This window comes from Esox lucius, chromosome 25 (assembly GCF_011004845.1).
Source record: "Esox lucius isolate fEsoLuc1 chromosome 25, fEsoLuc1.pri, whole genome shotgun sequence".
In the NCBI taxonomy this organism is placed as follows: Eukaryota; Metazoa; Chordata; class Actinopteri; order Esociformes; family Esocidae; genus Esox; species Esox lucius.
The window spans coordinates 13,020,630-13,043,219 of NC_047593.1; the positions used below are offsets into that span (position 1 = coordinate 13,020,630).

Genomic DNA, 22,590 nt, shown 5'->3' on the forward strand with positions numbered 1-22,590 from the left:
CAGTGGGATCTGTTGAGTTGCATGTTTTTGTCTGTATGAATCACAGCCGACCATGTTGTGAAGGAAGACTGTACGACAAAATGCACTATGAAATCATATGGGTGAAAGCTCAAACACTCGCCGGATAAAGGGATGACATACTGCATTTGAAAATTGACTGTTTAACACACACATGAAAAGGGCTGATCGATCGTAATAATAATGACCAATGTAAATACGATGCTTGTGTCTGCGCGTGTGTGATTCATCTGTGATAAGATCTCAAGGGTTGAAAGAAGAAATCTACAGCATAACTATGCCCACCTGATCCACCCCCGAAAGACAACTATACTGCTCCCTGCCCTTGGAGGAAGTTAAAAGGACAACCGAAAGGTAATGAAACCTTGCCAATCCTTACAACATTCCTTCCTTCGCAGCAAAAAAAAAAAAAAAAAAAGACACTCCTTTTGAAGTGATATCAAGGTCCAAGCTTGATTACCATTAGAGATTGAACAAAATCTGTCAACGGTAGGTAAAAAAAAAAAACCAAAAAAAAACCTGGTGGACAGGTCTATTGGTTACGGAGGTCTCCTGGAGGCGTATTGGATGAAATATCCTGGGTATTCCTGTCTGGAAGAGGCGACTTGTTAAAGGGCACAGATTAACCCTGTGTGTTCCACTTTCATTGGGCCACTGCATCTGGGTCCCAGCTGGGAGTGGGACAGTGTGTGTGAGTGTGTGGTGAGTGTGTGGTGAGCGTGCGTGTGTGTGTGAGAGAGTCAAAGTGAGAGTTATAGTGTGTCTGTTTGTGAGACGGATTGGGAGCATGACGGGGTCTGTTCTACCCAGTGCACCGCTGGGTCCCCGCACAGGCACTGAGAAGTGAGCTGTTAAAACCCAAAGGGCCTGAGAATAGTAAAAGGACTCGGAATTTGTATCAGTACTGGTACTTGAACCCAGGGTCCAATTCATACATAAACCTACAGATGAGGTGCTGAGACGAGAGGACGGCGGGACCATTTGATCCACTTTACCGGCTGCCACAGACATCAGCGCTGTGTGTGTCTGAATGGAGATGGCAGGCCACTTCAACAGTACGCATTGGGAGTGAGATCACGGACTCTGGTTTAAGTCAGGGAAAAGATCATTGAATGGTACTTTTTTTTGGGGGGGGGGGGGGGGGGGGGGGGGGGGGGGGGGTAAATAATTTTCAGTTCAGTGTCATTCTGAGTTCAACATGAAAGCTTTGATGGTATATTAGAAGGTCCGAACCCCTTTCATTAAAACCCAGCTGCCTGACTAGACTGTGACTAGACCCAGCCTTTTAAGAATACAAAATCGATCTGAACACATAACATTCATCCATTTGCTAATTTATTGGAGAACACAGACAAAGTTGAAACTTTTTTTTTTAATACAGCAGATCAATTGTGTACAGTAGCAACCAAATGGAAGATGCTAAAAATATTATTAAACCAGCAGAAACTAAAAAGAGTATACATAACATTGGCCACTGACATCAACAACAAAAAAGACTAATCATTCAGTGAGACATGGTTCAGGTTTATTACATGCTACTTAACTTAGAACTCAGTATGGAAAAAAAGGGTGGGGGGGTATACATCTAATATTAAAACAGTTAGCAAATATTCCTAAAACTTTAGTTCATCACATTCCCATAAAAATCTGTATTTTTCTTAGGTACAAACATCCGGTTCTTATCCGCTTTACAGATTGTTTATAATGCCAAAGTACCGCTTTAATGTCGCAGAGACAAGTGGGAGATTAAACAGGTGCGCACGCACGCTCACGTGCACACACGCGAATACAATGTCTTTGCGAGACGATTGACAAAGACAAGGCACTCAACACCACCTAAAATTTCTATTGAAACCAAAGCTACAGTTAGGGGAACAACCTGACGTAAAGGCTTGAATTTTACTGGCGTGAAGGAGGACGAGCTGTCAAAGCCAAACACTGAACTCCGCGTGTACTGGTCCACAGTACGTCATATTGCCATACAGTTAAGAAATGAGCAGGATCACAGACCTTTGAAATACAGTAGTCACTGACATAGAACAAGTCGTTAATTTCATACACAACTAGATTTTGTTAAATATCAGGGACATTGCTGCATCGATATAAAAAATAAAAATAAAACCATTGGAAAAAGAACATTCAAATCCATTTTCTTTTTAAAACACTTAAAATATGGATGGTTGCACAATTAGCAAAACCAATTACCGCCACAACGGAAAGGTAGGTCCCAGCGAAATAACGCAGACACGCGGGGTGAACAGCGCCAGGGGTTGGTGGCCACAACGAGAGCGTAGGTGCGGCACGCTGAGCGCCGGTTTGATCCCGCGGTTACATCGCTTGTAAACCCCTCCGTGCACACATCCGGATTCTGAGTGTGTGCACGAGACGGCAAAGCCTTGGCATCTCGCTCAACGCCATTTCGCCGAGCCAACCGTTAAACGAAAGACAGTAAAAATACAGTACTCTGTGTTAAGACTGGAGGAAAACTAGCGGTTATAGTCTATGGAGACAGGAGTGTGTATTGGAGGCTGATGTCTGAGGGTGAGCCACAGCACACGGGAAGCGATGCCTATAGAGTGGTCCCATCTTTAAAGTGTTTCAGAGGGGACAGCCAGGTCGTTTCCATTAGGCATGAGACTAAATAAAACGTGCAGAAGCAGCGATGGACTATCCAGACATGTCTAATAAGAAACGCTTGTTCCCTTTTATCGTTGGGAGACGTTTTTAAACCGTTTCGCTATGGTCCGCCCTAATGAATACGACCCTGATCCCCCCCCCCCCCCCCCCCCCCCCCCCGATTTGACCTACGTTTGACCTTAAGAAACCTTCTCCAGGGACTGATAGTACTCCACCAGAACCTTCCAGGCTTTGGGGGCCATGAAGCCTTCAGGGGGGTTCTGACCGTCACGGGCCATGTTACGCATCCGGGTCCCTGAGATGAAGTCAAAGTCTTGATGGCTGGAAAAGAAAAAGGTACTTTGTGATTGCGAACGCTCCTTAAGCTGAAAATGTGGTTAAGGAGAGAAGATGAAAGGAACGATGAAATAGATCCTAGAGTTTTTGGATTTTGTTCAGGAAAAGTTTAGAAATTCACATGCTTCTGAAATTAATTGTATCGATACGTTTTTTCTTTTTCAGTATTAAGAACCCTGATCCCAATAATGGATTTCATATATCACAATAAGCATGTGATAATCACAATAAACACAGGACACCGCAATACACACATATCATGGCTTTGGGAGTTGGTGACACTGGACATTAAACCTCAAATTAAAACCTTCTGGTTCCCTTTTCAGTTTAAACATTTGATTAAAAAAAATAAAGGCTGGCACGAGCTGTCTTATAGTGTAAACATCTGATTGGTTTTTACCAAAGAGAAGACTTCGGTAACAAACCGACCAGCCTAAAAACAGCCTTCTGTAGCTCTTTCACTCACTAATAGGAACTAGCACATACATCACATTTGTGTATATATTTACATTAATTCATTTCCATAATTGATTCCTCCATTTTGATCAAGGGGTATAAGAAACATTATTCCCGTAACAAAAACACATTCCTGATTTCACCACCATTACAATGAATTTCCCTCATAATAATCACATTTGTCAAACGTGGTTTTGTTTCTCCCCGGTTTACTGTCATTTGCGCTGATGTGTGCAAGTACAGGGTTTCCTGTAGATTTTTACTGGTAGGGCCTCAGCAAGATTCCCCATGTTTCCACAGATTAAACCTAGTTCCTGACAAGCTAATGTGTCCAAGTGTACGTTGGGGGTTTGGGGGGCATTGATACTATCCAAAAGTTACATATTGAAGTAGCAGACAATACATGGATTGATTTGAAATCCGTTCTATATATATATATATATATTCCTGAATTAAATTTAAAAACTAGTACATTTATTAGAATATGGGTACACTGAGGATAATGGGTTGTCCTCTCTGTTTGGACCTAGAGAGCCTTCAGTACTTTTTAATTCTCCCATCAATGAGACGTGAGCCCTCAAGAACAAGTCCAATGCAGACTGGGCTGACTGGCAACAGACTGTCTATGCATCTCCACAGTCCTGAGATCACCCTCCTCTGCCCTCGGGTACAACCGTGGCTTTGAATTGACATCCTCATCCGCAAGACTGACATGGAAAACCTTTTTTATTTTCTTATGAGACGCCCTACAAAGGGAGACCGAGAGAGAGACCGAGAGAGAGACCGAGAGAGAGACCGAGAGAGAGACCGAGAGAGAGACCGAGAGAGAGACCGAGAGAGAGACCGAGAGAGAGACCGAGAGAGAAAAGAACAGAGAGGGTAGGGGAGGGAGAGAGCACGAGACCCAAAATCCAAACTCTGCGAAGGAAGAACACTTAATATGCGGTCAAATGAGAAACAGCTTGCACTGATTTGAGCCATTACACTTGAGGGAGACTAAAGGGGGATCGTTGGCAATTAGACCGAGCATCCATATTGGTCTCCCATTTGGCAGCCCCCGGCCGGCTCAACGTGCACAAAGGCCGGCCAGAAAGCAGACGGAATGCCATAAATTTCTGAAGGCGCCAACTGGAGCCTTTGAAATTCCAATTGAGGGTTACCCCCTCACATGGCCTCCCTCTCCGCTACCTAAGACTGACACGTTGGGAAAGAGTCAACGCGGCTATGAACTTTTCAAAAAAAAAAAAAAAAAGGGTTAATAATTGGGGAGGGCTTCCAAATGGAGTAAAGATAATACCTGTGTCAAAGTACAGCTGGCCCATTGTGGCTAGGAATTCAAATCCGGTCGGCAAAATTAACATCGATTTAAGGTTATTTTGGACAACATGGACATCATTTCTATACCAGGAGCTGGGTGTGATTTGAGACACAAATTAAACTTAACCAACAAAGGGAAATATCTCTCTGCTCCATCTCTTAATCCAAGCCCAGGTAAAAAATTAAATAAGTTTGGGGAAATATTTTCCTTTAGACTCGTTTTCCTGGTGATTGCAGAATTCTCCAGAGATACAAACGATAACTCAAATTATTCTGATATTGAAAACATGTATCATAGGGGGAAAAACACTCCACTCCAGTTCAACCCTTTGTTCTAACAGACTTTGACAAGTTAGCTCTTTTTAGCCATCATACCCCTTTGATCAGTCAGATTTTAAGACAGGTTTTCAGTCATAATATTCTAAGCCAAACGTGGCTAGAACCTGATCGCATAAACGTTATTAAAGGCCGTAGAAAACAGAGATTGCATGATTTTTGTTAGTCATCGTCTGCAGTATACGCCATACAGACTTTATACAGGCTTTAATTAATAGCAGTTCTCTGTGATTTTTGAGTGACTTCAAAAGCTCTGAAAAAGCCACAAAACTTTGTAAAGAGCAAACGAAACCAACAAACTTCCTGTTATTCTTGGCTTTGCCGTCTGCCGTAGATAAGAAATAAAAGGAAGAAAAACACATGGGAGGTGTCATTGGAAAAACTTAATGAATGTTCAATTTGGGGTATTGGCAGAAGGCATGATAATGTTAACAGGCTGTTGAAAACATTCCTGCCACTGTGGGTATCTGGAGCCAGGGGGATATTCATAAAGCCCCACATGGAAGACGACAAACCAGCCGTTTTTGTCCAAAAAGAAAGCTCATAAGATAAACACAGCGGTGGGGGGGCGGAAGAAAAAAAAACAACCGTTGGCCAAACAAAGACGTGGACAGCGACAGACAACTTACTTCTTGGGATCGTAGAAGTCCATGGCCCTCTTCACCTTATTGTATGCAGCCACTTTGAAGGGCACAATCTCCAGGCTGATGAGGCCGGGCGCCATGGTGAGCACCTTGGCCCCGTGAGAGGGCTCATACAGGTCCTTGCCAGTGGCCGGATGGGGCATGCCCGCCGGGTCGCGACCCACGATGTAGAAGTTGGCGCCGGCCACCATTCGGGCTCGGCAGTGCCACTGAACCTGTGTTATCGTGGACAGGAAACTTCTAGTTAGTCAAAAGATTTTTACATTTTAAACGGTAGTTCACTAAGGCTACCTTTATTCAGTTTCAATATTAAAAACCCAAACGTGGTTAATGAAAGTGCAACGCTTACGTCAATGCGAGCCTTTTCAATGGTACAAACCCATCTGTGCTTTGCTAACATTTAGCATTTTTAATGGTAAAAACCCTCTGTGAATGCTAAAACATAGCATTTTCAATGGAAACCTGAGAGAGGGGGAAGTGGTTTGGATGTTTGGGCTGCGCTTTCAGTGGATTAGGGACACAAGGGGTCCATGGCACACCAATGATATTGTGTTGAGAGAAATGTGAAGCACCTGATTAGTAATCCTGTGGGGGGGGAAGCACATTAATGCCAGATATACACTGCACTTGCTGCAGCCAGTGGACATGTAAGTAAGGACCCTACATTACAAAAAGTGCTTTCCTCAATAATAAACAGTCAAGTACAGTAATGAAGTTTGAACAGGAGTCCTGAAAAGCCAGCCAAACAAAGAGTCCACCTCCGACATGCAAGAGTCCGGTTTTTCCACACATAGTAGAAACAACAATCAACTGAACTCCTGAGGGGAAGTTTCAAATGACTAAAGAAAACAAGACTTCATTCTTTGGACGTTCTCACAATTCAGCCACCCAAAAACCCCAACCCAAGTCTTAAAACTGGAAGTCTTAAATCAAAAATGCAGGTCTTTAAATCTAAAAAGCCTTTAGGATTATCAACGAAAGACCAAAAAGGTTAAGAGACAAAAAAAAAAGACAGATACATTTTATAGGTGCCGTGGAGAGGGAGGGATGGGGTGCATTGTTTTGTTAGCTGGTTGCCAGGTTGGAAGAGGGAGTCTGTCTTAAAATGGACATTCCGGGTCAGGGCCACACGAACCTGATCCCTCAAAAGCCTGGCAACTATTGTTATGATGGATGGGACCGTAGAACACAGTCAAACAAGAGAAACATTTCAGGGGCTGCTGGTCCAGGCTGGAATAATACGCTCGTAGTTGTTTCTTAGCCACAACACCGAAACCATGCTTGGAAAGCAGATGAGCCTCTCAGTCGGCTCTCTAATGTCCCAAAGTCCCGAGCTCAGTCTGGTCCCAATGAGCGTCTCCCCGTAACCCTGACAATGATTAAAGCACAGCAGCGGACTTCAAACAGCCAGAGAGGCTTCAATTAAGGAAACACAAAGGGACAGAGATATTAGTCCAACGTCTCCCGTCTAAATTGAACCTCCCGAAATCTAAACCGCTGTCTATGTTGGATTAAAGTTGATTTCACGAGTCGCGCGCGAGCCAAGATCACGGCCAAACGCGGTTTGAGGAGGGTTTGCCGGCGCACTGTGACGGGACACCACAGCTCACGCTTTCCCCCCACACACACTGCCGTTTTTACCTCAGTGGGCCCGGCGTACATCATGGGCGAGGGGAAGATGGCCACGACGGTGCTGTCGGGCTTGAGCACGCCCTCGTCGAGCACGGCGGCGTGCTGACGCATGCGCCACTCCAGCGGCACGTCGTCGTCCTTGGTCCAGCCGCCCAGCGGGTGCAGCAGGAGGACGGGCCGCCGGTAGCCCCGCTCGATCAGTCGCTTGTGGGTGTCCTGCATGAGGAGGGCGTGGCCGTTATGCACCGGGTTGCGCAGCTGGAAGGCGAACACGGCGTCTGGAGGGAGGGGTGGGGGGGGGGGGTGTGTGTGAGTGAATACACAGAGATAAAAGGTGGAAAGAGAGGCCACTGGGATAACGTGTGGAGAATGAGGAGCACAAGGACAAGAACATATGGCAGTACGTTACCTGCATTCATCTCCTTGAACTTCTGCTTGAGTTCAGTGGGAGTGAGTCGATACTGGTCCAGGCCGTCATTCCAGCTGATCTTGTCCAGAACCTGCAGGTCTCCGCCCACAAGCCAGTCTCCACTCTCCATCACCATCTGGACCGGACAGGACAAACGCCTTAACAATCAGCAACATGCAGCTCCACCTAACCCAGTACTGAGACCCAGCTGGTTTAAAAAAAAAATAATGGAACAGCAATCTGTGACGGAATAGAAATCTGTCTAGATAGAATGTGGTCCTCAATAGTCTTAGACTCGTCTATCCTTTGTCTAACCTGCGGTGGCACATGTTAGAGCCCCCCCCTCCCCCCCAAAGTAAGAGGAAGGACAGTGAAAAAGAAAAGGAAGCCACTTCTGATAGAAATCGGGGCAAACAGCAAGTGGTCTTCATTCACCAAATTGTCGTGGGGGGGGGTGACGGTGACATCCATCAAGAATCGTTTCCACAGTAACCCGACCCCATCCACCGCCCAAAACCAGGCAACCGCCGCAAGTGGGGCGGAATTAGGGATAAGTCAATAACAGAGCCTGAAAAACTACAAAAACAAAGAGACGCCCAAAACTTAGAGCACTGTGAGGCAGAGTGGAGAATCCCCTTTGCTCGCCATTCACCGGATTGTTCTATCGACGCGCGGAAAAGCTCGGCGGAAGACATTATGACCGTATGTGTTCCACAACCAGACACCATCTCTGGTTAACTCACGGACCACATTGAAGCGATTTTTCCCCTTACAAGATTATTCTAACGTCCCCGGGGGAGTACTAAGCCCAGGCAAAGCCAGCTATTGTTTCAGGCTATAACTTTCGGTCCGCCTCTGCATTTAAATGGCCCGTGCTGGCACCACTGAAACCACTGGGCCTGCCCCGTGTCAGAGTGTCCTGTGAGGTGAGTACACAGAGCTGGGTCAATTGACGGGCGTGCGTTTGACTTGTCCCCGCCCCAACTCTGGACCAACTGTCCAATGTAGACCGAGAACCAGGTCAAAGGTTCACAGGCCCTGCCCCTTCGCTGCAGGGTTACATCACAGTGTGAAACAAATGTGATTTTTTTTTTACATTCTCTGGATTTGAAATAACTATGAGGTTAAAGTATAGATATTCAGCTCCTGTGCACATACAGGTTCCAACAGTTTTAATTAGGTCCCCCTCTCAAGTATTGGGACAATTTGCTTGAAAGGCGTTTCTGGTTAGTTAGGTGTGTTCCATCATGTCTTCAGTTCTGACACGGGAGCTGTCAGTGACTTGGCCCCGATCCTAGGCACGCGTTTGCCTTTGAAGTCTGCTACTGCTGTCTGTCAACGAGAGGACCAAAGAGCTATCAATGAAAGCTGAAAGAATCTGATAGAAATCTGAAACAAAACAACAAAAATAACCACAACCATAGGCTTACCAAAAACAAAAGAAGAAAAAAAAATAAACTATGGGTCTTTAAAATTAAGAACAGAGCTGATGCGCTCAGACATTGAAAACAGCCTGGTAGACTGAAGATCACTATAGAAAATATAGGAACACTCCCCAGGAGGTAGGCAAGAATTTGAACTGGTGAACATTACGTACGACAAAAGTCATGTTTAGTACATATCCTCTGAGTGACATCTGTGAAACATACAGAAGGGTGACAAATTAAAGGAAAAACGAGAATAAATGAGTGGAGGAACATAACGAATGTAGATACTTCCATACAGATGTACCGTATGATTCAATTAAGAAATGAACATCCCATCATGCTCTGTGGCATTTATAAAAATGATGAGCAGGCCCAGTTGACCTCGATTTTGGATCAAGATCGCAAGAGAACCGAATCCAAGTATTAGACAACCCTCTTCATCACCATGATCAAAACTACAGGGAATATCTTTTGGAAGAATAGTGATCCATCCCTCCAGTAGAGTTCCAGAGGCTCGTAGAATTTGTCAAGGTGGCTCGTAGCCCAGCACCTTACTGAGACACTTCATGTTGGTTTTTCCTTTAATTTGTGACCCGTCTGTCGACAACGCTAGTTGCTGGCCATCTTTCCTATTGATGTTCTGCCAGGCCTGTACTCCAGCCATCTTAACTTCCTGCTTGATTCTGTTCCTTGTCTTCAGTACGTGAAACAGATGTGACATGTTATCAGGCCAGGTGATTGACCTGGGCCAGCCAATAACGTTCCCCAGTTTGGCCCTTAAAAACTCCTTGGTGGCTGCGTTAGTACGTTTGCGGTAATTGTCCTGCTAAACGTAACTCATTTAGGATACACTCTTAAGAAAGTTTCCCAATGTTAACTTTTTTGGGGACAAAATCATTGCATACTTCAGCAGTGAAATCATTTGAACAAAAGACAAACATGAAGGAAACTCGGGCTTCATTTCAAAACCCAAAGTTGATCTACTCTTTGTTTTTATCATGCTGATGTTAAATGGTGGTAATGTCCTCGTTGAGGATACCACGCACACACACACACCAAACGCACACCAAATACAAGGGCTCTCTGGCTGAAGTCCCCGTCCTGGTGGCTCCCGACGTGCCGACAACCCGGCCCGGAGTAAACAGGGAAAAGTGGAGTTACCGCAATGTAATACGGACCAGGTTAATTCCTAATCTGGGAGCGAGACGTGGATGGGCTGAGGCAGGGCTGCCGCCCACAAGGGGGCAAGTGTTGACGGACCGGCTCCAGCACAGTAAGTAAACACACAAACAGTTCAGGAACACACACACACACACACACACACACACACACACACACACACACACACACACTTTTAATCAAAGCAAGCTGTACACACACACACACACACACACACACACTTGGAGAAGCGGCGTGAGTGACAGGTCTCAGAGAGCCCACTACCCAGCATGCACTGCGTGCGGCAGGGCCACAGTCGTCAGACCCAGCAGAACGAGAGATTCGCCGATCACTGCGCTCTTGGTGGATGGACAACTGCTGAAACCGAACACTAATCCAGAAAGGCTCTCGGAGACGCTGACGATCGTTCAACGTTAAGACACGGTTGAAACAGAGTGTCATCTTGAGTTAAACAGTGGAGCCTGCGAGGCTTTCTGATTCAACACTCTCGGCCAATGACTGAAGAGGGCAGGGTTTTAATAGAAGCCACAGGGGTGAGTGTGTGTGTCGGTTCCGTGTGTTTAAGTCATCAGGCTGAGTAAGGCTCCCAGCTTCCTGTACCACAACTGTCTGTGTGTGTCACTGCGTGTTTAAGCAAACCCACACTAATCCATAATAACAATGGGAGATATAATTGGCCCGAGACAGATCGCAAAAATAGCCCAAGCTAGCTACTGCAGCTATCAGCCTCTTGGGTAGAGTTTCAAAAGTGCAATTTCACAACTGTCCTTCATGGTTACAATCCTTCATGGTTACAACTTTTCCAGGTTTGCCTAGCTATGGCTGGGCTGGCGCCTGTTTTTTTTGCTGCAGGGGGACTCGGATCATTTCAGGATGCCATTTCACCCATCTATCTGAACACTCCCCGATATATTACCATTAAGTCTCTGAGCTTTCCCTGATATATTACCATTAAGTCTCTGAGCTTTCCCCGATATATTACCATTAAGTCTCTGAGCTTTCCCCAATATATTACCATTAAGTCTCTGAGCTTTCACTGATATAATACCATTAAGCCTATCAGAGCCCTAACAAATAAATAAAATGTTGATTGAAACTCTTGCTGGTGCATTCCCACTAGTATTCTCAGAAGGGATAAACTGGGTGGTTCCCCGCGCCGCAGGGAGGGCGTGCATGTGTCAGTGTTCGGCAGGATTATCTCCAAGTCAGAGACGGCCTTTGGAAAAGCTGTGCGCAAATACACTGCACATTTGAAGGGGCCAGTTTGAAAGACAGCACCAAGAGTGACTAAAACACGTGCAATAAGAGGGCAGTCTGTCAGGATGGAGTGATTACACAAGCAGTTCTGACAGGCGAAGGCAGGAGAAAGCAGCTCCTTTGGCCCTAAACCACTCCACTGTATTCTGTCTTTCCTTAAGCAGCAACGAGGAGAAGGGCAACGCAAGATCTGTCTTCAATCAGAGCCTGTGTGTGTGTGTGTGTGTGTGTGTGTGTTAGAGAGAAAGTGAGTGAAATAGTGTGTGAGCGAGTGAAATAGAATGTGTGTGTGTGTGTGATTAAGTACAAGTGAGAGAGAGTAGGTGGGTGTGTGCATGAGTGTGTGTGTGTGAGTGAGTGAAAATGTATGTGTGTGTGTGTGTGTGTGTGTGTGTGTGGGGGGGTGTACGCGAGCACAAGGCCACGGGCAGAGTTAAATGGCTGGGCTATATGTGGGGAAAGTGTTTATTAAAGAGCTTAGTTAATAGTAACCATCTCAGAAACCTTCAACATGAACACCAGAGGGTGATCTTTCTGAAACACCCATCAGAGGGACATTTTAAATGTCTCTGGAGCGGAGACAGGGGCCATGAGACAGGGGCCATGACAGAACCAAAATAAACCAAGTTGAGGGAAGTGTGAAGATTTCAAGGCAGCTCCCTGTCACACAAACTGTCACCGGAAGCTGTCATGAGCACCAGGGCTTTGGCAAAGTAAAGGAACTCATAGGAAAACAAATACGTGGTCATGCTCCAAGGAGCCTTTTAAGATCGTTTTCATTTGTGACAGCTCATTTTTGGGGAAGTCGAGAACAACCATTTCTAGTGCAGAGTTAATTTTGGCACTGCATATTTTTAATTTAGTCCAGTCTTAGTCGTTTTTACTAAAAATCTAAAAGTTTTTGTGGAATGTTTGTCATTTCAGTCCAGTTATTGTCAAAATGACAAAAACAGAGACCCTTTTTAATTATCTCCACAATGCCCTCAGATTTTAGTCAAACCACCGACCTTTATGAAGGGGGTCTCTGGAATGAACCACTGCCCTTTATGTTGGGGGTCTCTGGAATGAACCACCGCCCTTTATGTAGGGGTGGTGTAGAATGACCCACTGACATTAATCTAGGGGTGATCTAGAATGACCCACTGACCTTAATGCAGGGGAGGTCTAGAATGACCCACTGACCTTAATGTAGGGGTGGTCTAGAATGACCCACTGACCTTAATGTAGGGGTGGTCTAGAATGACCCACTGACCTTAATGTAGGGGTGGTCTAGAATGACCCACTGACCTTAATGTATGGGAGGTCTAGAATGACCCACTGACCTTAATGTATGGGAGGTCTAGAATGACCCACTGACCTTAATGTAGGGGTGGTCTAGAATGACCCACTGACCTTAATGTAAGGGTGGTCTAGAATGACCCACTGACCTTAATGTATGGGAGGTCTAGAATGACCCACTGACCTTAATGTAGGGGTGGTCTAGAATGACCCACTGACCTTAATGTAGGGGTGGTCTAGAATGACCCACTGACCTTAATGTAAGGGTGGTCTAGAATGACCCACTGACCTTAATGTAGGGGTGGTCTAGAATGACCCACTGACCTTAATGTAGGGGTGGTCTAGAATGACCCACTGACCTTAATGTAGGGGTGGTCTTTGCATGTGGTGCCCCACTGCCGGGCGCAGCGCTCCTCCTTGCGGTGCTCATAGAACTCTGGGTTGCGGAGGATGGCCACGCGTCGACCCTCATACACCAGGGCCATGGCGGTCACGCCGTCCAGACGCTCCTTGTCCGCCCCCGACACCGGCAACACCACCGGCACCGACAGGTTGATGACGCCCCCTAGGGGAGCGAGGGTGTTGGTTTATTGAGCCGCACAACCGCGGCTCGCAAATGATTGTGAAATACAGAAGAAGGAGAAAAAGGGTTTCATCGCACAGCTAAAATCCAAATCAGACTACCAACCATGAGGATGAAATGTCAGAAACCAGACACAGCCCCCGCACCTCTTTCAATAAGTTAGAGTAAAGCCTGCCTATCGCGTACTATCCCAGGTAAGGGAATATGAAGTATTAGATATGAGGGGATTGGTGAACACCTGACAAACCACGGGAAAGACGCACAGTGCTTGATTAAACTGGATTAAACCAGCTTGACCCGGACACCTTTCTACACCCTACTGGGCCGGGGCGGCGCGTCCGCTGAATAAGACGCCGTTCCCCGAAATCCCTCCGCTCCACAGGCCCCCGCCGAGATCCGGCGCACGCAGCTGTTTTTAATGACGCGCACGCACGTGCACGAGACCAACAAGGAGCTGGCGCACACAACACAACACATAGACGCAGCCCACAAAGTCCGATACCGGGACAATACCCACGTCCACGTCAACCACAAGGACTGAGGGGGTCCAAATCAGGGACAGATTACAACCATGCAAAAAGGAAGGGTGGAGGGCAGATGAACTACAAACGTTCTGTTATTCAGCACGGACAAAGTGCTTTAACTGTACGCAGTCGCGTTTAATTCGGTTGTTATTGTGTGTGTGTGTGGGGGGGGGGGGGGGGGCTTCTACAGCTCTGGAAAAGCCCATCTATCATGAAACGGGATTAGAGAAATGACGGTCTGTGGTGGCAATCAATATTGAGGTTTCATCCTTTTTCCATCGCTCACATTTCCCTTTTGGGACAAACACTCAAAACCAGATTCGGAAGTTTGCACGTGGACGCATTCCATTCAGCGTTCTCTCAAATAAACACGTAGGTTCTGTTCTGTTTATTTACCTTGGGACGAATGTTCCATTCTAAAGGACCTTCAAAGTTATACTTTTTTTTTTTTTTTTTTTTATCTCACACGAGACCCGCTTTAAAAACAACTCGGCAGATTCTGGAGTTGAGGGTTGAGACCTGTTTTCCACATCGAAAAATCAGTCCGTCCTGCTTCTTCAAATTCTCCTCGCTCAATCAGAATGTTCTTTCCAGAACCCAGCTGACTGGAGGAGAGCGCATTCTCTAGACAAGCACCAAAACTGAGCTTGCCCCGAGTCGCTAAAGGGCAACGAGACAAGGCGACCCGTCCCGACACCCACCCAATCAACCAACCACAAACGCCGCTGGGTCAACATGCACTGCCTTCCGTCAGACACCTGGGCACTCCCCAAACACGGAGACCAGGGTTTGAACCAGAGTTGCAATGGCGACAACTGTGCAACAAAGCAACAGACACACGTCAGTAGAGTGGTGCGACGGCATGTTGTGAAGGTAGCAAAAGGCAAATTTACTCCGTCTTATTTTTTTTACACAGTTCCACCAATGCGGAAACAAGATTAATAGGAGAACACCAGTGATTTTATTCATCCCAATTGAAAAAGACACTGGTTCGTTGTGTTCTCGAGAATACTAAGTAACGGAAACATTTACCCTAAAACTATTTTTTATTAGTCCATCAATTATGCAATTCCCACAAAGCTATCAAGATGTAGAAATGTATATGGAGAAAATGTACATAACACGTCACCATTCGACTTTCGAACTTGAAGCACTCCATCTTGAATGCCTGACTGGAGACAGGATATTTTGTTCACTGTGTGGACAAAATTGGCTCTCAGGAAGTAATATCCCTTCAAGTGTAAAAGGATCACTATTACTCAACACAATAGAATGGTAAGATAAGCCCTGTATTTCTTTAATCATATTTTGTCATTTTGGATTGATGAAGCCCATTTAAAAACGCCACCATGTCCTTTTGTGAGCTTCCAGCTCCCCCTAGTGACCATTTCCAAACATAACACCCGCTCATTAACTTCACCGCCAGAGAAACCCTTCTGAATTTCCCACATAGATTCTTAACCTCCCAACACTAACTAATACTGGTATGTAAAGAGAGACTTCACACAAAGGCTGACATTTTGGGCAGGAATGAGGGGAGAGGACAAGAACATGAGATGAATGTAAGAAAAAGATTGAGGAAAAGGCCGAGATGTTGTCTTTACCGTCCAGCAGGCAGTCAAAGTGCAGACACTGCAGAAACTCCCTCTCCCTCATGAAACCATTAAGGGGCGTGGCCCAACCCTCAGCCAGCACCTGAACCCACTGCATGTCCACCTGATCACACACACACACACACACACACACACACACACACACACACACACACGTTAACAATGGACAGCCGAAATATGAAATAACAATCCGATATAACACATATCCAACATATATAACACACATTCCAAACACCTTCATGGCATCTAGTTTTTCCCCTACCTTTCCGATTTGCACAGCGGGTAGCGTTTCCGCGTCTGCCTTGGCCAAATCCAGCTTGTTCTCCTGTACGTACAGCTCCTTCACGTCATAGGAGGCATCCACTGGGACAATGTCCTGCACGAACACACACAGTCCCGCATCAGCGACAGAACACCGCAGGGCAAAACGAGAGGCGGGTTGTAATTAAAATGTAAGGATTTGAAAGAAGCCATTGTAAAGAGGATTTGTGAAAGGTGTCGATCTTGGAAACCGGGGAGACACTCCCCTCTACTGGTGGAAATAAAATTTCTGGTGTTAAGCAGTTTCCACCTGCCAAAGCCAGCACACGGCTATGCTGAAATAGTTGATAATTTACCGTTTTAATATAACTTAGCAAGGGGTGAAAACACTTGAGAAACATGATCATTTCAAATTCCAGGCCGGTCTGGTAGAGTAGTTAAGACCAACCAAAAGATGGTTTTAGCAGTAAACGCTGATGGTTATGGAAGGAATTTTGACAAGCGGCAACACCGCCTGTTCCAGCCATACCCAGACAACCCAAGCGCACATGGAACAACTTTAGTGCATCTGGTGCCAGCAAACACTGCATTTAAAAACATTTAACCCCAACCCAATTTCATTTTATAAAATAAACACAGCCTCCCTTCCTATAAATGAAGGCAGTTTTTTTATTTTTTGGTCAAACGCAATTGCAGTGGACAGCCAAGTCAAGACGGTTGGGAGTTGTAGGCAAGAAGATGGACTTCTGGTGTTGGACAGAGCTGCCTCGCCCCCTCACAAATTAGTTACTTCTTGTGGTAATTTGGGCACCTGCAAGCTCAATCGTGACAGCCGGCGAGTAAATTTGTTTTTCCTCCAGGCACTGGCGAGAATTACTGCTTGAACAAACAGTATGGTAAGAAGCAGAACGGCTTGGTGAGGTGTCACATTTCTCAAGCTTTGACTCTGGCAAGCCTGCCAGGAGTCACTGCAATGACACAAGTCCGTAATTGAGATTGAACTAACACCCCTAACACTCATGGGATTTTGCGTACATCAATAGGGTCATTTTGAAACGTTTCATACAGACAGAATACACAAAAGCAGACCGCTAACCCTAAAACTGGACTTAAAAACGAGGCATTCTTTCCCATTGTTTGAGAATTGCATTTTAATTCCATCTTCAGCTTCCTCTTCTCTCTGCTTGGTTGAGCCACCTCCATCTTCTCATCGGGTGAGGATTCAGTCTCGACACACAAACATTTCCCTTGGTGTTTGGTTGGTAAAACAAATGCTGTTAACCCATTGAACCTCATGCATGAATGAATTAAATAGTTCATCGTTTTTTTTTCTCACCTTCTCTTGCAGCAGATCGATGAGCTGCTGTATGGACTCGTTGACACTGCATGAGTCCGTTTTGAGCACCAGCTCTGGGGCTTCTGGTTTCTCATATTCAGAGTCTATCCCAGTGAAACCTGATATGAAGCACGGAGAAAACATTCAGTAAATAGTCAATGTAATACCTGAATCAATCGCTCAAATTACAAGATCAACAGTAGCTGAATAGTTAATCGAATCAAATAGGCAATTTCTTAATTTGAATAAACGCTGGGGCCATTCCAATAAATGAAACCTATACAGGCTTTTTTGGGGATGAATTCTGTGACTTAAAGCAATGTCCTAATGGACAGAACTGGAAACACCACTCACACACAGTAAACCATCTCATGCCTACAGCTCAGCGCTAAAGATGTTGCTCTGGACTAGATTCACTAGACTAACCCAGCAACAGCTTCCTCATTCTGTGTCTTCAAGATTCACTGACCTGTGATGCAATGACGAAGCAAAAGATAGGCAATCGCATTTCAGTTCTTGCCGGAATGAACGCCACATGCCTTCTCTTTCATTCTTTCATTTTTCAGACGTCTCTAAAGCTGATGTGTAACTTAGGAACGCGATGATTGATCACCTCAATGCCAAAATGACAGTCATTGAACAGATATGAGAATTTGCGTTAATAGCCGTTAGCTTCACGTGTATGACCGACAGGAGGAATTCAAGGTCAGGCCAGTTGTCTGCTGCTGCGGTGGTGACAGCTGCCAACAACTTTAACTTCACCTCAGTTGCAAAATCATTTCACAACAGGCCCCTATAAAGTACTGCCGTATAAAAACGCCTTCTATTTTGGGAACCCTTCTGAGACTGTGTTCTGCATGGGAGAAAGAAGTGGAGAAGGAAGTGGGCCACCAGGCGGACTGACAACTCTGGGCACGACTCTGGGCACGACTCTGGGCACGACTCTGGGCACGACTCTGGGCACGACTCTGGGCACGACTCTGGGCACGACTCTGGGCACGACTCTGGGCACGACTCTGGGCACGACTCTGGGCACGACTCTGGGCACGACTCGTCCAGCGATTTCAGAAAGCGGGATCTTGCAACACTTGTGTAATATCTGGGTTCGCAAAAGAATCTCGACTCGGGGAAAGGAGGACCTACTCAGTGAAATACACCTGGATATTCCTCACGCAGCCGAACAACGACACACTTGAATTAGCTCAAATGAATGGCGAGCCAGCCAGCTTCAGTGAGCGAGGTGGACCACTTGGCAGGGATGCTTATCTTACAATGAGTCTCGACCAAAAGTAGCATTCGAATTTGATTCCTCGTACAACAAAGAATACAATAAGCGGCCTTTATAACATGTCGGCCAGTTTGGCTAGAACGCCCGACCAAAATATGTTTTGTGCCAACTGCACATTCAAACTTTGAAAGACTCCGTCCCCGTTAACAGCTAGATGGTGTGTGTGGCCGGGTCCCGGTCACCTCTGATCTCTCCTGCCCTGGCTCTCTTGTAGAGGCCCTTCACGTCCCTCTGTTCACACACGTCGAGTGGCGCGTCAACAAACACCTCAAAGAAAGGCAGCCCCGCGGCCTCATGGATCTTCCTGGCGTTCACGCGATCCTGAAGGACAGGGGGTGACATTCGGGGAGGGGGGGGGTCAGTTAACTCCAGGTGGGCAGCATATTACGTCTACGTATCCATTTTCACAACCCCCCCCTCCCCCTCCACTCACCCGTCCATACGGTGAGATGAAGCTGGCGATGCAGACGAGCCCCGCGTCGGCAAACAAGCGGGCCACCTCGGCTATGCGCCTGACGTTCTCCTCACGGTCTTCGGGGCTGAAGCCCAGGTTTTTGTTCAAGCCCTGGCGGATGTTGTCCCCGTCCAGCGAGTAGCATGGGATGCCGTGGCACACCAGGTACTCCTCCAGGGCCATGCTCACCGTGGTCTTTCCAGCCCCAGAGAGACCTAGCGGGAATGGTGGTGGGTCGATATTAGCATTGTGCGTAAGCAACTATTTATAATGCCCAGTATTAGCATTGGGTCAGTGTTAGCATTGGGTCAGTGTTAGCATTGGGTCAGTGTTAGCAATGTTTCTCAAATATTCCAAAAACATCCTTCCAATCCAGACACAAAAATATATTTTTAAAAATGAATCCAGGTTCTGTTTAATCATGTCAAGACCAAGTCACATACTGCCACAGGACAAAAGAAAACAGATGCTTTTAATTAAACAGTGGTCATTAAACAGGGCGGTCGTCCAGGCTAATTACACAGGGGTGGTCATCCAGGCTAATTAAACCAGAGTGGTCATCCAGGCTAATTAAACCAGGGCGGTCATCCAGGCTAATTAAACCAGGGCGGTCATCCAGGCTAATTAAACCAGGGCGGTCATCCAGGCTAATTAAACCAGGGCGGTCATCCAGGCTAATAAAACCAGAGTGGTCATCCAGGCTAATTAAACCAGAGTGGTCATCCAGGCTAATTAAACCAGAGTGGTCATCCAGGCTAATTAAACCAGAGAGGTCATCCAGGCTAACTAAACAGGGGTGGTCATTCGGCATACCTGTGAGCCAGACAGTACACCCACGGAAGCCACCTCTCGTCCCCACTACCTGACCCCTCTTGTTCCTGCTTACATGGTGGGCCTGGTAAGTCACATTAGTGGCTCTCTGCATTCCCTGGAAAGACAGTTACACAGTCATTCAGTCCATTAGTTGTATATCAAATTACAAATACACAGCCCCAGACACAAAGGAACCATCAGGACTAACGGTGGCTTTGACTTTGCAACAGACATACGTCCTACAGTGAAGGACAGGGCAGTTATATCTCCTACTGAAAAGGTCAGAAACTGTATTATGACCAAAAAAAGGTTGGGGGCGGATTGGCAGTAGCGGTTCGTGTATTTTCCCGGGGGCCAATAAAATCTTGTGTTGAAAGTTGAACTTTTTCAGATTTCACACAGCGTTTATTGAGGGTTATACGCACTTGTAGCGCACATTTAAAATGTTTTATATCTTTGTCCACAAGAACTCTACAAAGAAATATTAATTACAACAACAACAAAAAACTTGTGTGTTCTGCAATGTATTATGTTTTGCTTCTTCCTCTTTGGTTTTAATTACAGTTCCACACATTTCCCCTGGCCTTTACAACAGAACATCCCACAGGACCTAGCAACCATTCTTATGCTCGTGGAACAGCCCTGACGAAAGCCTAGACTTTGGTGGTGGAATAGTGAGCATCACAATGCAACTTTGGAAGGGCCCCAGAACACACAAATATAGTATAGACATACATACAAACATTACACTTGTATTACACTTGTAAACACTTCTGTTTCAGCATTGCCCCTGCTTGTGAAAATGTTCAGAAATTATATTGATCCACACGATTGGCAGATAATTTACAGGAGAGACATTTACTTAACTAGTTAGAAAACGATCTACACTAAGTACAGATGTGTCTATTGGCAGACATGTTATACTGTACTATCTCTGGAACTGCATTCCTCTGCAATGTATAATAAGAAGCTGTACAGCAAGACAGTTAGAAATGGCTGTCTGTATTGCTGGTGTCAAGACGTGGTACCCAGTGTACTTCTCTGAAACTAACAACACGTCCATTCCGCGTAGTTAAGATGAAGCAGCATTTAGTTACAGCCATAAATGTTTAAGTGTGAACAGAAAGTGCCGACAAAATACTAAGAGAACAACTGCTATTTATTTTTTTTGCAGCACATTGGTGGACGTGGCGGTGTTCGAGGGAGTGTGAATGTATAATCATCAACTTACCCAATTCTCGCTGGAAGCGTTGCTCAGCTTCGGTTTCTTATGAGAATTGCCGGATGTCTCCATAACGGTCCACAATGAAAGGTTTCCTCGCTAGTAAAGGGGTTGTGTTACCTAGAAATAAATAAATTATTAACTCGTTTTCTATTCCTTTCAAGAACAGGTAAATTTCTTTGAATGGAGTAATCTTCAACAGGAAGCTACAACCGTTGTGAGGCAGACAAGAATTAATAAGCACTTCCGGGTGAAGGATTTCCCTTCAGAATAAGAGTAAAATCCATATATTCTTTACGTTTATTAATTACGTTGAAATCAAGGAAAGGGTGCACAATTATTTATATAGTTTCTGTTAAATTGCTTAAGATTAATTCATATTAAAATATATATAAAAATATTATAAAACTTTGTTTGTTCAAGGCAAAAGGGTCAACAATGGTTTTCTGTACTCATTTGTAAGAACACAATCAGTGAACAAAAAAAAAATGCAACATGTAACCATTTCAAATACTTTTTCTGGGTTACTGTCTTGTCCAACTGAAACTGGGATTTATCCAACAACTGAACACTTCTCCAGCGTGCCTTTGGCACTCAGAGATGACCAATGGCATTTCACCATTGAAGTCAACTAACAGCATTCAGGTCAAGAAGCCTGCAGATGAGTTTCCCTGAGATTTCTGAAAGTTTGGGCTGAAATCATCCTGGGCTGGCGGGGTGACATTACCTGCAGTTGCAAGGCTGGTCAAATTCTCTTAAAAAATTATCTGTACCACGACTTGTGGTGCAGAAGTGCACATTCAATTCTCTGACAAAAGTCCTGTTGGAAATTCCTGCAGTCACCATGCCAGTTGCATGCTTCTTTAAAACCTGAGCATTCATGGCATTTTGTTGCATGAAACAATTGCACATTTAAACCGATTAAGCGCTGGATGAATACTGAGGTTGCCCCTACACATTGTAGTAACACCATAACAATTATTATTTTCAGTAGTGGGTGGCTGCAGGGTATGGGTGCAGCTACCTGACATCGTCATAGAGTGGAGAGTATTTCATCTACAAAGAAACCGAATGCAGATAAATAGCAGCAAAACCCCTGGAGGAAAAACTGCTTCAGTGGCCTTTACAGCAAACTCTAGTGCATGAAGCATCTATTTCATCATGTGTTCATAATATGTGAAAAAACATTAAGCATTTTAACTATAGACATTTCCACAAAAATCTATGTGGCAAAACATTTATTCAGATTAGAATGAAAAGACTGCGTTTGCGTCAGTACTACTCCCATCAAGTGGCTGAGTGTTCTGACTTCATCACACGCTTTCATCTGATTGGTCAAGAAGGATTGTCGTCTGAAATAATTTCCTGGAAAATACCTCAATATCATTGCTATACCAACGAGTAACGACAGGTCTAAAGTCGAAATATGTTCACACCCATAATCAAACATAGTCTTTGAGAAAAGTGATTCGATCAAATGCGCCCCAAATGTTACCGGTGTAGCCAACCGACATGTGGAATCGACAAGAATAAAACACGGCATTTCACTCGAGGGCGGAACTTGAGGTTG

At 45.4% G+C, this 22,590-nt stretch overlaps 1 protein-coding gene across 1 annotated transcript; it reads right to left on the reverse strand.

Annotated features, from left to right (window-relative positions):
* Positions 1-1,375: 1,375 nt before the first annotated feature.
* Positions 1,376-21,242, reverse strand: papss1 (3'-phosphoadenosine 5'-phosphosulfate synthase 1). The gene is made up of 12 exons (XM_013140679.4): positions 21,030-21,242; positions 19,799-19,913; positions 18,965-19,200; positions 18,714-18,852; positions 17,244-17,362; positions 15,909-16,022; positions 15,638-15,749; positions 13,286-13,491; positions 7,786-7,921; positions 7,386-7,654; positions 5,730-5,959; positions 1,376-2,976 (listed from the first exon to the last, which is right to left on the reverse strand). The coding sequence occupies exons 1-12, from the start codon at positions 21,090-21,092 to the stop codon at positions 2,835-2,837; spliced, it is 1,881 nt and encodes a 626-aa protein (XP_012996133.1). The 5' UTR covers positions 21,093-21,242; the 3' UTR covers positions 1,376-2,834.
* Between the last annotated feature and the right edge of the window lie 1,348 nt (positions 21,243-22,590).